Source organism: Hypanus sabinus, chromosome 13 (assembly GCF_030144855.1).
Source record: "Hypanus sabinus isolate sHypSab1 chromosome 13, sHypSab1.hap1, whole genome shotgun sequence".
NCBI classification, from domain to species: Eukaryota; Metazoa; Chordata; class Chondrichthyes; order Myliobatiformes; family Dasyatidae; genus Hypanus; species Hypanus sabinus.
In genome coordinates this window covers 822,805-838,452 of record NC_082718.1, presented here as the reverse complement: position 1 = coordinate 838,452, position 15,648 = coordinate 822,805, and the positions used below count along the sequence as shown (strand labels likewise).

Genomic DNA, 15,648 nt, shown 5'->3' with positions numbered 1-15,648 from the left:
TTTAAAGTAAAATTGGATAGGTATATGGACAGGAAAGGAATGAAGGGTTATGGGCTGAGTGCGGGCCAGTGGGACTAGGTGAGAGTAAGCATCGGCATGGACTAGAAGGGCTGAGATGGCCTGTTTCCGTGCTGTAATTGTTATGTGGTTATATGATCAATTCAGCACTTCCAGCATTTCTATTTTTATTTAAGATTTCCAGTACCTGTATGTTATTTTGCAGAAAAATGGATGCTATTCACAATAGCAATAATGGAACTGAAAGGAATCCTATTAGCTAGGATAAGGAATTTGTTTAGGGGGATAGGAAAGAATTGGTTAATGATAATGTATTCATATCAAATAGATGTGAGTTATGATATATCCTGGTGTATTCATTACTCCCATAACTTTTAATTAAATCTATAAAAGACTGATAAAGCACTAGGGAGCAATATACACAAGTTTCCTGATGATACTGTACTCAGTGGCAGGTAAATAGAGTAGGTGGGAGGAGAAAGTTGAAAAAAGGAATTGTTCTCTCAAATTTGTGGACAAAGCTGTGGCAAATGTAGCTTAAATTAGGAAATGTGAGGCTATAAATTAAAAATTGGTTAATTTGTTTTCTAAATGCTGGGGGACTGAAAACCATGAAGGACCCGAAAGAGTAAGGATGTACATGAAAGTTAATGGGCTGATACAAAAATCATTAAAAAGACCCTCACTTCAGCTTTACATAACATAGAACAAATCAGCAGGGACAGGCCATTCATTCCATGATATTGTGCCAGTCTTGATGTTAATTTATATTAACTGTACTCATCCCATGTATCATTTATATCCCTGCATCCCCTCGTATTCATCTGTAAATCTCTTCCTCTTAAAATCCACAAAGTTGCCTGATTTCACCACTACCCTTGGTAATCTATTCCAGGCACCTACCACTCTGGGTAAAAAAAAGTTCCCCTCACTTCACCTTTAACCTTAAATGTAGATCAGCCATGACAAGTCTTCAGCAAATGATGAACCCACAAATCTTCCTATAAAATAATCTCATATATTCTTAAGAGAGACCATTGTGTATGAGTGGGAAGCCTGATGAACATGCCTTTCTGGGACTCGTGTTTCTCAGTTGCTCCCTTGTAGTCGTATCCCACAGCAGATTTATCCACCTTCTCTGTTTCCACTCCATATTTGCCACCAAATCCTTTGGCATAATCTACGAGAGAAGAAAGTTAGAATATATCAAGTTTGAGTAAGTATAGAGAATACCACAGCACCTGGCAAATAGAGATCATATCAGATCCCCTAGTAAATACCCTCACTGTTGATCAAAGGGGGTGACGAAAGAACACAGAGGGAGTTTGAAAATCTGGCTGTGGTTTCACAACAAGAACATCTCACTCAATGTCAGCAAGATGATTATTGATTTCGGGAGGAGGGAATTGGAGCTCCATTAACCAGTCCTCATCACAGGCAGAGAGGGTTAGCAGTTCCTCAGTGTTATCATTTCAGAAGATCTGCCCTGGTCCCAGCACACAAGTGTATTTATGAAGAAAGCACAATAATGGCTCTACTTTCTTAGGAGTTTGCGAAGATTTGGCATGGGCATCTAAAACATTGACAAACTTCGATAGATGTGGGCTGGAGAGTATATTGACTGGCTGCATCACAGCCTGGTATAAACAGCCCAGTCCATCATGAGTAAAGCACTCCAAATCATTGAGCATATCTACACGGAGTGCTGTCACAGGAAAGCAGCGTCCATCATCAGGGATCTGCATCACCCAGGTCATGCTCTCTTCTCACTGCTGCAATTAGGAAGAAGGTACAGGAACCTTAGGACCCATACCAGCAGGTTCAGGAACAGTTACTACTGTTGTGTCTGCACACAATTACATATCAATTAAATAAAAGCAAGCACGTGGGAGATGGCTTTAACTAGTGTATTCACATGGCAGTAAGAGAGAGAGAGAGAAAAAAATGCGCATGTGTAGACAATAGTGCATGCACAGACAACAGATCAATATGTAGTGCTAAGGGGGGGGGCTCATTGCTCTAAAAGAAAAAGATCTATACATTACATTTCCTCCCCCTTTAGATTAATGCACCATAAATCTGTATATGTACAAAATATTCAATTTCCTTTCGTAAACCATATTCCAAATAACCATGCTTTCACAATAACAGTGCATAACTAAAGGTTCAATCTTTTTGGGTGACACTCTGTTTCCTTCAGAATGGCACCTCTGGACCTGTAGAATGGCATCAGATTTGGTAGGTGTCTTGTCTAAGATAACATTCTTGGTTTCCGGTATCACGTTGTTGTCAGCGACATGATTATCACTGAGAAGTAAATCCAGTGACTATAATGTGACCGTCTGTTGGATGCATTCAACTCAGGTGTGTTCTTCGGTTGAGCATCCAGTATCTGGTCCACATGACATCTCCATGTATGATCTTCAACATTCACTGTGTACGTCAGTGTTCTAGTTCTTGTAGCTATCCTACTGGGTGTCTAGTTGTCTTCTTGGTAATCATGCACGAGAACTTCCTGTCCAATCTCGAAACTCCTTGCTGCTTCATTTGGCAACAACTGGCTGAACTATTTATCCTGTACTTCCCTCCGTAGATCTGGTTTCAGGAGGTCCATGCAGGATCCCAGATTCCTGCACATGAACAGCATCACATGACCAGAGTTCCAATACATAAAAAGGAAATTGTCCACCTTGTGCTGTAGAGAAGTGTCCTCCTAGTCCATAGCTTTATTGGACTTATAACCATATAAACCATATAACAATCACAGCACGGAAACAGGCCATCTCGGCCCTCATAGTCCGTGCTGAACTCCTAATCTCACCTAGTCCCACCTACCCGCATTCAGCCCATAACCCTCCACTCCTTTCCTGTCCATATACCTATCCAATTTTACCTTAAATGACACAACTGAACTGGCCTCTACTACTTCTACAGGAAGCTCATTCCACACAGCTATCACTCTCTGAGTAAAGAAGTACCCCCTCATGTTTCCCTTAAACTTCTGCCCCCTAACTCTCAAATCATATCCTCTCATTTGAATCTCCCCTACTCTCAATGGAAACAGCCTATTCATGTCAACTCTATCTATCCCTCTCAAAATTTTCAATACCTCGATCAAATCCTCCCTTAACCTTCTACACTCCAATGAATAGAGACCTAACTTGTTCAACCTTTCTCTGTAACTTAAGTGCTGAAACCCAGGTAACATCCTAGTAAATCATCTCTGCACTCTCTCTAATTTATTGATATCTTTCCTATAATTCGGTGACCAGAACTGTACACAATATTCCAAATTTGGCCTTACCAATGCCTTGAACAATTTTAACATTACATCCCAACTTCTGTACTCAATGCTCTGATTTATAAAGGCCAGCATTCCAAAAGCCTTCTTCACCACCCTATCTACATGAGACTCCACCTTCAGGGAACTATGCACTGTTATTCCTAGATCTCTCTGTTCCACTGCATTCCTCAATGCCCTACCCTGTATGTTCTATTTGGATTATTCCTGCCAAAATGTAGAACCTCACACTTCTCAGCATTAAACTCCATCTGCCAATGTTCAGCCCATTCTTCTAACCGGCAAAAATCTCCCTGCAAGCTTTGAAAACCCACCTCATTATCCACAACACCTCCTACCTTAGTATCATCGGCATACTTACTAATCCAATTTACCACCCCATCATCCAGATCATTTATGTATATTATGTATATATACTTCTTGAAGGATTGTATAAAGCTTTCAGCTAACACATTTATTGCCGGGTGATGAGGAGATGATTTGTAATGTCTGATGCCATGTTTCCATTCTTCTTCATGAACAATAAGAATTCTTCTAATGTGATTTGTGGTCCGTTGTCACTCACAATTTGCTCTGGTAAGCCATTTCTGGCAAAGATTGTCCTCATAGCGGTCGTAGTCTTTGCTGATGTGGTTGAATTCATTGGTATAACCTCCGGCCATTTCGAATGAGCATCCACAGCAATCAGAAACATGGAGTCCATGAATGGCCCAGCAAAGTTAATATGGACTCTTTGCCATGGTGACGACGGCCACTCCCACAGGTGTAACAGTGCCTGTGTGGGTGCATTTGAACTTTTTGGTGCCCTGAACATCCTCTTTTCTTTCAAGTATGGTTCTGCCAGTGTAGGAGCCTGTGATCTACATTTTGGTGATGTGTTTTCAGGCTGATTGAGCAATCTGGCACTTTGCTGTCTCCATGAGGTTTCAAATGAAGTGTGCAGTCTCAAGGCCAAGAAGCCTGGAGCTGAGGCATGATCAACATGATGAGACATATTAAGGGAGAAGAGGTGTTGGAGTTGTTGGATAAGTCCCTTGGGCCTGTCAGAATATTTCCCAGGCTGCTCCACGAGGTGACAGAAGAGATTGTTGAGCCTCTGGCTAGGATCTTTTATGTTCAGGGATCCAGGGAAGTTTGGCCATGTGGATTCAGAATTGAAAGGCAACACGAGTGAATCTGCAGATGCTGGAAATAAATAAAAAAGACAAAATGCTGGCAGAACTCAGCAGGCCAGACAGCATCTATGGGAGGAGGTAATACAACGTTTCGGGCCAAAACCCTTCATCAGGAGTAAAGTAACCTGGGATGGTCGAGGGGGATAAGAAGTGGGGGGAGGGATAAATTAGAGAGTTGGGAAGTGATAGGCTGGAGGGAAATGGGCTAGAGGGAAGGTGGAGAATTATGGGAAATAAAAGAGAAAGAAAGGTAGGGCTGGGGGGAGAGATTATAGAGAGGGGGGGAAAAAGAGAGTGAAAGAGAACCAGACTAAAATAATAGATAGGGATGGGGGTAAAGGTAGGGGGCAGGGGTATCAACGGAGGTCAGCGAGTTGGATGTTCATGCCAGCAGGAAGGAGGCTACCTAGGCGGGAGATAAGGTATTGAGTCAACTGGGGTGATATACTGTATCCGGTGCTCCCGATGTGTCCATTTATACATTGGGGAGACCCGCCGCAGACTGGGAAACCATTTCGCTGAACACCAGCGCTCAGTCCTCCAGCAGTGGCAGGATCTCCTTGTGGCCACACACTTCAATTCCACAGACCACTCCCACTCTGACATGTCTGTCCATGGCCTCCTCTACCGTCAAGATGAGGCCACACGCAGGTCAATGGAGCAATACCTTATCTCCCGCCTAGGTAGCCTCCTTCCTGCCGGCATGAACATCCAACTCACTGACCTCCGTTGATACCCCTGCCCCCCACCCTTACCCCCATCCCTATCTATTAGTTTAGTTTGGTTCTCTTTCTCTCTCTTCACTATAATCTCCCCATCACTATAATCTCTACCCCCAGCCCTACCTTTCTTTCTCTTTTATTTCCCATAATTCTCCACCTTCACCCTAGCCCATTTCCCTCCAGCCTATCACTTCCCAGCTCTCTACTTTATCCCTCCCCCCACTTCTTATCCCCCCTCGACCATCCCATGTTACTTCACTCCTGATGAAGGGTTTCAGCCCGAAACATCGTTATTACCTCCTCCCATAGATGCTGTCTGGCCTGCTGAGTTCTGCCAGCATTTTGTGTTTTTTATGGATTCAGAATTGGCTTGCCTGCAGAAAGCAGAGGGTTGTGGTGAAGGGAGTACATTCGGATTGGAGGGTTGTGACTAGTGGTGTCCCACAAGGATCGGTTCTGGGACCTCTACTTTTCATGATTTTTATTAACGACTTGGATGTGGGGGTAGGAAGGTGTGTTGGCAAGTTTGCAGACGACACCAAGGTTGGTGGTGTTGTGGATAGTGTTGAGGATTGTCGAAGATTGCAGAAACAGGTTGATAGGATGCAGAAGTGGGCTGAGAAGTGGCAGATGAGGTTCAACCCAGAGAAGTGTGAGGTGGTACACTTTGGAATTGCGGGTCTGTGGAACTAGGTGAGAGTAAGCATTCGGCATGGACTAAAAGGGCCGAGATGGCCTGTTTCCATGCTGTAATTGTGATATGGTTATATGGAAGGACAAACTCCAAGGCAGAGTACAAAGTAAATGGTAGAATACTTGGGAATGTGGAGGAGCAGAGGGATCTGGGGGTACATGTCCACAGATCCCTGAAAGTTGCCTCACAGGTAGATAGGGTAGTTAAAACAGCTTATGGAGCGTTAGCTTTCATAAGTTGAGGGATAGAGTTTAAGAGTCGCAGGGTTATGATGCAGCTCTATAAAACTCTGGTTAGGCCACACTTGGAGTCCTGTGTCCAGTTCTGGTCGCCTCACTAAAGGAACAATGTGGAAGCATTGGAAAGGGTACAGAGGAGATTTACCAGGATGCTGCCTGGTTTAGAGGGTATGGATTATAATCAGAGATTAAGGGAGCTAGGACTTCACTCTCTGGAGAGAAGGAGGATGAGAGGAGACATGATAGAGGTATATAAGATATTAAGAGGAATAGACAGAGTGGACAGCCAGCGCCTCTTCCCTAGGGCACCACTGCTCAATACAAGAGGACATGGCTTTAAGGTAAGGGGTGGGAAGTTCAAGGGGGGATATTAGAGGAAGGTTTTTTACTCAGAAAGTGGTTGGCACATGGAATGCACTGCCTGAGTCAGTGGTGGAGGCAGATACACTAGTGAAATTTAAGTGACCACTAGACAGGTATATGGAGGAATTTAAGATGGAGGGTTATATGGGAGGCAGGGTTTAAGGGTCGGCACAACATTGTGGGCCGAATGGCCTGTACTGTGGTGAAAAGAAAAAAAATTAACATCTTTCACCAATTTTTCTGAATGAAGCACTGAGAAAGATTGACATAATTGAGGCAAATGGGGAAGGTGAGCGGGTGTTCAGTGCTTTCTATCAGCCTCTTGCTAGCTGCTGCTGGACAAAGGTTTCTGTGTGTGACAATCTCTCTCTCCCTCTCACTCACTGCTCCCAAGGAAGAGCAACATTCCCTGCACTGGGATGTTCTCTCTTCCTCCATGCAGTTGGAGGGTGGTGCAGGATTTCTGGCTGTTGGGCAAGTTTTAATCGGACGGTTAGTGAATTGTACTCAGTAGTTCACGTTATAAGACCATAAGACCATAAGCCATTTGGCCCATCGAGTCTGCTCTACCATTCATTCATGCTGATCCTCTTTTCCCCTCCTCAGCCCCACTCCCAGGCCTTCTCATCATAACCTTTGATGCCATGTCCAATCATGAACCTATCAATCTCTGCCTTAAATATACCCAATGACCTGGCCTCCACAGCTGCCTGTGTACAAATTCCACTAAATTCACCACACTCTGGCTAAAAAAAAATCCACATTTCTGTTTCAAATGGACACCCTCTATCCTGAGGTTGTGTCCTCTTGTCCTAGACTCCCCCAACATGGGAAAAAAATCTTTTTCACACCTTTCCACATTCAAAACGTTTCAATGAGATCCCCCTCATCCTTCTAAACTTCAGTGAGTAGTGGCTCAGAGCCATCAAGTGTTCCTCATACAATAACCTTTTCTTTCCCAGAATCGTCCTTGAGAACCTCTTTTGAACCCTCTCCAATACAAGCACATCTTTTCTTAGATGAGGAATCCTAAAGCTATTCATAATACTCAAAGGCAAGGCCTCAGCAGTACCTTATAAAGCCTCAGTATCACATCCTCACTCTTATATCCTAGATTTATTGAAATAGAATCAGAATCATGTTTATTATCACTGGCATGTGACGTGAAATTTGTTAACTTAGCAGCAGCAGTTCAATGCAATACATAATCTAGCAGAGAGAGAAAAAAATAATAAATAAACAAGTCAATCAATTACGTTTATTGAATAGATTTAAAAGAATGTGTAAAAACGGAAATACAGTATATTAAAAAAAGTGAGCTAGTGTCCAAAGCTTCAATGTCCATTTAGGAATCGGATGGCAGAAGGGAAGAAGCTGTTCCTGAATCAGTGAGTGTGTGCCTTCACGCTTCTGTATCTCCTACCTGATGATAACAGCTGCCTTTCTGAGACACTGCTCCCTAAAGATGTCCTGGGTACTTTGTAGGCTAGTGCCCAAGATGGAGCTGACTAGATTTACAACCTTCTGCAGCTTCTTTCGGTCCAGTGCAGTAGCCTCTCCATACCAGACAGTGATGCAGCCTGTCAGAATGCTCTCCATTATACAACTATAGAAGTTTTTGAGTGTATTTGTTGACATGCCAGATCTCTTCAAACTCCTAATAAAATATAGCTGCTATCTAGCCTTCTTTATAACTACATTGACATTTTGGGACCAGGTTAGATCCTCAGAGATCTTGACATGATGAACTTGAAGCTGCTCACTCTCTCCACTTCTGATCTCTCTTTGAGGATTGGTATGTGCTCCTTTGTTTTACCCTTCCTGAGGTCCACAATCAGCTCTTTCGTCTTACTGACACTGAGTGCCAGGTTGTTGCTGCGGCACCACTCCACTAGTTGGCATATCTTACTCCTCCTGTATGCCCTCTTGTCACCACCTGAGATTCTACCATCAACGGTACTGTCAGCAAATTTATAGATGGTATTTCAGCTATGCCTAGCCACATAGTCATGTGTATACAGAGAGTAGCGCAGTGGGCTAAGCATACACCCCTGATGTGTGCCAGTGTTGATCGTCAGCGAGAAGGATATATTATCACCAATCCGCACAGACTATGGTCTTCTGGTTAGGAAGTCGAGGGTCCAATTGCAGAGGGAGATACAGAGACCCAGGTTCTGCAACTTCTCACTCAGGATTGTGGGAATGATGGTATTAAATGCTGAGCTACAGTCAATGAACAGCATCCTGACATAGGTGTTTGTGTTGTCTAGGTGGTCTAAAGCTGTGTGGAGAGCCATTGAGATTGCGTCTGCCATTGACCTATTGTGGTGATAGGCAAATTTCAATGGATTCAGGCCCTTGTTGAGGCAGGAGTTCATTGCATTTGCCTTTCTCACCACCAATTCAACCTGTAAGTTAACCTTTAGGGTGTTATATACAAGGACTCCCCAGTCACTTTGCATCTCAGATTTTTGAATTTTCTCCCCTCTTAGAAAATAGTCTGCATATTTATTTCTATTACCAAAGTGCACGATCAGGCACTTTTCAACATTGCATTTTATTTGCCACTTTCTTGAAGATTCTCCTAATCTGTCTAAATCCTTCTACAGCCTACCTGTTTCATCAGTACTACCTGCCCCTCCACCAATCTTCGTATAATCTGCAAACTTGGCAACAAGCCACCTATTCCATCATCTAAATCAATAATATACAGCATGAAAAGAAGAGGACTCCACACCAAGCCCTGCTAGTCACTGGCAGCCAACCAGAAAAAGTTTTTTTTTATTGTTCCCACCCCCTGCCTCCGACCAACCATGCTAGTAACTTTCTAGTAATATCATGGGCTCCTAACTGGTAAGCAGCTTCATGTGTAGCACTTTGTCAAGGGCCTTCTGAAGGTCCAGATATACAACATCCACTGCATCCCCTTTATCTATCCTATTTGTAATCTTCTCAATGAATTCCAACAGGTTCATCAGGCAGGATTTTCCCTGAAGGAAACTATGCTGACTTTGTACCATCTTGTCCTGCGTCACCGAGTAGTCCATCATCTCATCCTTAATAATTGACTCTAACATCTTCCCAACCACTGAGGTCAGGCTAACTGGTCTATGATTTCCTTTCTGGCTGCCTTCCTCCTTTCTTAAAGAGTGGAGTGACATTTGCAATTTTCCAATCCTCTGGCACCATGCCAGAGTCCAAGATTTTTGAAAGATCATTTCCAATGCTGCCACAATCTCTAACGCTACCTCTTTCAGAATCCTAGGGTGCAGTTCATCTGGTCCGGGTAACTTATGTACACTTAAGTTTTTCAGCTTTTTGAGCACCTTCTCCCTTGTAATAGTAACTATACACACTTCTCTTCCTTCACACCCTTCAACATCTGACACACTGCTAGTGTCTTCTACAGAGAAGACTGATGCAGAGTACTCATTTAGTTCATCTGCCATTTCCTTTTCCCCTGTTATTATTTCTCTGGCCTCATTTTCTAGTGATCCTATACCATTCTCATCTCTCTTTTATCTTTTTTTACATACTTGAAAAAGTTTTTACTATCTATGTGATAATGTTTGCTATCTTGCTTTCATATTTCATCTTTTCCCTCCTAATGAATCTTATAGTTGCTCTCTGTAGGCTTTTAAAAGCTTCCCAATTCTCTGTTTTCCTGCTAATTTTGCTTTATTGTATTCTCTCTGTTTTGCTTTTACATTAGTTTTGACTTCCCTTGTCAGCCACAGTTGCACTATTTTGCTTTTGAATATTTCTTCATTTTTGGAACACATCTATTTTGCACCTTCCTCATTTTTTCCCCAAAAACTCATGCCATTGCTGCTTTGCTGTCATCCCTGCCAGCATGTCCTTCCAACTTACTATGGCCAACTTCTCTCTCATACCACTCCACTGAAATCTTGCTACAGCAGACTTTACTTTCTCCCTGTCAAATTTCAAGTTGAACTCAATCATACTGTGATCACTGTCTCTTAAGGGTTCTTTTACCTTAAGTTCCATAATCATTTCTGGGTTATTACATAACATGCAATCTAGTATAGCCGATCCCCTAGTAGGCCCAATAACAAACTGCTCCAAAAAGCCAACTCGTAGGCATTCAACAACCACTCTCTCTTGTGATCCATTACAAAACCCAATTTTCCCAATCAACCTGCATGTTGAAATCTTCCATGACTATCATAACATTGCCCCTTGACACACCTTTTCTATTTACCATTGTAATCTGTGGTCCACATCCCAGCCACTATTTTGAGGCCTGAATATAACTGCCATCAGTGTCCTTTTACCCTTGCATTTTCTTAACTCAACCCACAAGGATTCAATATCACCCAATCCTATATCACATCTTTCTACTGATTTGATGTCATTCTTTTGTGAGAGTAAGCGTTCAGCACGGACTAGAAGGGCCGAGATGGCCTGTTTCTGTGCTGTAATTGTTATATGGTTATATGGTTTACCAGTAGAGCCACACCACCCCCTCTGCCTACCTTCCTATCCTCCAATAGAACATGTAACCTTGGACATGCAGCTCCCAACTACAACCATCATTCAGCCATGATTCAGTGATGGCCGCAACATCATACCTGACAATCTGTAATAGTGCAACAAAATCACCCACCTTATTTCTTATACTCCATGAATTAACACTTAGAATGCTGTGTTTGCTACGCTTTTTGATTCTGTATCGCTAATGTATTGGTACTCACCCTGCTGGCTACAATTTTGTCTTTTCATCTGTCTGGCCTTCCTGACAGTGTGACTGCATGCCATCCGTCTTATCCTGTCCCTTCACTTTGGTTCCCACCCCCTCTGCCAAACTAGTTTAAACCCTCCTGCCCAACACAGCTCTAACAAACCAGCCGCAAGACTATTGGTCCCTCTTGGGTTCAAATTCAACCCATCACTTTTGTACAGGTCATACCTCCCCCAGAGTGATCCCAGTGATCCAAGAACCTGAAACCTTTTCCCCTGAACCAGCTTCTCAGCCATACATTAATCTGCCAAACCATCCTGTTTCTACCATCAGTAGTCCATGGCACAGGTAGCAATCCAGAAATTACTACCCTGCAAGTCCTGCTTCTCAGCTTTCTGCCCAGCTCTCTAAATTCTCTTTTCCAGACCTCTTTGCTTTTCCTTCCTATATCATTGGTACCAATATGTACCAAGATATCTGGCTGCTCTCCCTCCCCCTCCCTCTCCAAAATGCTGTGGACGCGATCTGAAACATCCCTGACCCTGACACCTCGGAGGCAACATACCTTTCAGGTGTCCTGTTCACATACACAGAATCTCCTGTCTGTTGAGTCTCCTATCACTACTGCCCCACCCCTTCTCCCCCTTTCCCTTCTGCATCATGGACCCATGCTCAGTGCACTCCCCTGGGAGGTCACTCCCACAACAGTATCCAAAACAGTATACTTATTATTAAGGGGAATGACCACAGGGGTGCTCTGTACTAACTGCCTATTCACATTTCCATTTCTCCTGACAGTCACCCAACAACACCCTGCAACTTAGGGGTGACTACTTCCCCGTAACTCTGATCGATTATCTCCTCACTCTCCCATATAAGCTGAAGGTCATCCAGCTGCTGCTCCAGATTCCTAACACAGTCTTCAAGAAGCTGCAGTTGGATGCACTTCACACAGATGTAGTTCGGCATCCGGCATGAAGAACACACAATGGCCATTTGCTACTCTAGGTACAGTAAGAGAAAATAAAGAGAAGCTTAACAGAAACTTTCCCAGAGCCAACACCTCTTTTGAGCCAAAGACTGATACTCTTACTCTCAACAATGGCTGCCCGCTTGTCCCTTCTGTACTTTTAAACAGGTGTCGCTGACCTGCAAGAAACCTCGTCACTGTGGCCTGCTCCTGTCGCTGACTGTGCTGCCAGAATGAGCCCAAATGCCCACGAGCCTCTCTTCTTAAACAAACATCGCCAATCTGTGAGAAAACTCATCACTGTGGCCTGCTCCTGTCACTGATTGGGCCGCCGTTAAGATGTATTTCTCGTTTCTGGTTGCTCCTTCTTTTTGTAACTATTTTGGGCAATTTTTGATCAGGGAAGCCTGCAAGTGATGAACTAAATTGAACTGAATATGGCTGGACTCTTTCAGTTCTGTGTCTAATATTCTGTGTTTTTCACTCCTTTTTTGTTGTTGCTGTTTGCATGATTTGATTTTTTATGCACGTGAGGGGGCGATGATGTTTTTCTTTGAACAGGTTCCATGGTTTTCTTTGGTTGGAGCTCAGGGTTGTATACTGCATACAGCACATACCATGATAATAAATTACCTTAAATATGCAGAATATCACAGCATTTCATAAATACAGTTAGAGTCACGGATCTGGGTAAACAAACATATAATACTATACAACCCTGGGAAAATGAAGGAATAACACATACACCTGGGTGAATATAGAGAATATCATACACCTGGATAAGTAGAAAGAATATCACACCCCACCAAGTAAACAGACAGCATCATATCCCAGGATAAATACAGGGAATATCACACCATATTAAAAATGCTAACATGTATCCAAGCCTGTATTTGAATTTGATTTTCCCCTTTCCTCTTTAAAAGGAAAAAAGACGATAGTTTACCTTTTTGTGAAACATGCTTATCCACTTCTCCTTTGTACTCATATCCCATGGCTGACTGCAAGAGAGAGTGAGAAGACTGAGCTAACATAGAAATTATCTATAACAAGTCAACCTAGAAGGACCAAACATTTAGGAAAATGAATGGACTATTGAACCAATTGCTTCCTCCACCTTCTTTTCCTATCTTTCATCTCAAACTGCTCGCATTCTCTCCATAACATCAATGCCTCATGATCTTACATTGTTACATTCAATCAATCCAGAACATTAATACAAATCGGTATTTATGTTTGTACTCTGTACAAGCTGTTCTACTAAACACAACCAGGACAGGTACAGCATGGACTATATCGAGAGTAAAGGTCTTCTGACAATATACCATCAAATGTTCCCAATCAAACCACTCCATCCTAACCAATAAATAAGGAGTATAACAGGGGACTGGTACCCCTGACTGGCTACACTGACTAACCCAGTCACAAATGTAGGAACAACCTACTGATAGAAAGCAATGTCTTTGTACCTTTTGCTGCCATATATTCATATTTGGAATTCTGTGCTTTTTTTTGATTTAATAAAGGTACAAAAAAAGGAATCCAGCCCCAGTGAAATGTGTTGCACAGCACTGTGAATATCTGTAAATTTCAATCCTGTGTTGGCTTGTGCATAATTTAATTTTCATACAAAATAAAAGTCACATTGCTACAGAATAGAGGTCTCCCAGCACTTCTTATCAAATGTGTCCAAAGTAGACTTAGCAATGGTTAGATACACAGTAAACCATTCTTTCTGACTGTCCTGTCAGGCTTGGGTTAGCACAAGTGAACTGATTGGAGGATATCTGCAAAAAAGTAAATCTCCCTCTATAATGTTCCAAAAACAGTTACAAGACTCAAGCTTCAAGTGTAAAGGAGAACAAAATTATTGTTACTCTGGATCCAATATAGCACAAAAAAATACGAAAGATAAAGAACACAATAATAATCATAATAAAACAATAAATATACATACTGTAAATAAATAAGATAGCTTACTGTATATACACAGATTATACTGTATGTCCATAAAGCGAATATAGGCTCAGAGGTGTCTGTACCTAAGGATACTGACAAGAAGTAATAAAGTAGTGGCGGTTGGGGGTGTTGAGGGGTGTGTCAGTGGGCGGAGGTGTTAATCAGCCTTACTCCTTCGGGAAAGTAACTGTTTTTGAGTCCAGTTGTCCTCGTGGATGCTACGTAGCCTCTTCCATGATTGAAGTGGAATGATCAATCCATGAGCAGGATGGGTGGGATCTTTCATGAAGTTACTGGTACTTTTCCACCACCTTTCACCACCAACAGTAACTGGGACATTGAGGAGCAGATACGGAAACAGATCGTGGCAAGGTGTGATGATAACAGAGCTGTCGTTAGGGGAGATTTTAATTTCCCAAATATCGATTGGCATCTCCCTAGAGCAAGGAGTTTAGATGGGGTGGAGTTTCTTAGGTGTGTGCAGGAAAGTTTCTTGACACAATATGTAGATAAGCCTACAAGGGGAGAGGCTGTACTTGATTTGGTATTGGGAAATGAACCTGGTCAGGTGTCAGATCTCTCAGTGGGAAAGCATTTTGGAGATAGTGATCATAACTCTGTCTCCTTTACAACAGCATTGGAGAGAGATAGGAACAGACAAGTTAGAAAAGCGTTTAATTGGAGTAAGGGGAATTAAGAGGCTATCAGGCAGGAAATTGGAGGCTTAAATTGGAAACAGATGTTCTCAGGGAAAAGTACGGAAGAAATGTGGCAAATATTCAGGGGATATTTGTGTGGAGTTTTGTATACGTACGTTCCAATGAGACAGGGAAATTATGGTAGGGTACAGGAACCGTGGTATACAAAGGCTGTAGTAAATCTAGTCAAGAAGAAAAGAAAAGCTTACGAAAGGTTCAGAGAGCTAGGTAATGTTAGAGATCTAGAAGATTATAATAGAAAGAAGCTTAAGAAGGAAATTAGGAGAGCCAGAAGGGGCCATGAGAAGGCCTTGTTGGGCAGGATTAAGGAAAACCCCAAGGCATTCTACAAGTATGTGAAGAGCAAGAGGATAAGATGTGAGAGAATAGGACCAATTGGTGTGACAGTGGAAAATTGTGTATGGAACTGGAGGAGACAGCATAGGTAATTAATGAATACTTTGCTGCAATATTCACTATGGAAAAGGATCTTGGCGATTGTAGGGATCTCTTACAGCAGACTGAAAAGCTTGAGCATATAGACATTAAGAAAGAGGATGTGTTGGAGCTTTTGGAAAGCATCAAGCTGGATAAGTCTCCGGGACCAGACGGGATGTACCCCAGGCCACTGTGGGAGGCGAGGGAGGAGATTGCTGAGCCTCTGGTGATGATCTTTGCATCATCAATGGGGACGGGAGAGGCTCCAGAGGATTGGAGGGTTGCGGATGTTGTTCCATTATTCAAGAAAGGGAGTAGTGATAGCCCAGGAAATTATAGACCAGTGAGTCTTACCTCAGTGGTTGGTAA

General features: G+C 42.7%; 1 protein-coding gene across 7 annotated transcripts in view; it reads right to left on the bottom strand.

Moving 5' to 3' along the window:
• The window catches only part of LOC132403569 (src substrate cortactin-like), a 109,283-nt gene that overhangs the window by 38,139 nt on the left and 55,496 nt on the right, over window positions 1-15,648 (bottom strand). For all 7 annotated transcript variants that reach the window (XM_059986974.1, XM_059986970.1, XM_059986976.1 and 4 more), the window contains 2 exons: window positions 13,131-13,185; window positions 1,088-1,198 (listed from right to left, as the gene is read on the bottom strand). In XM_059986974.1, coding sequence (XP_059842957.1) covers window positions 1,088-1,198; window positions 13,131-13,185 — 166 coding nt within the window. The remainder of the gene's footprint in view (window positions 1-1,087; window positions 1,199-13,130; window positions 13,186-15,648) is intronic.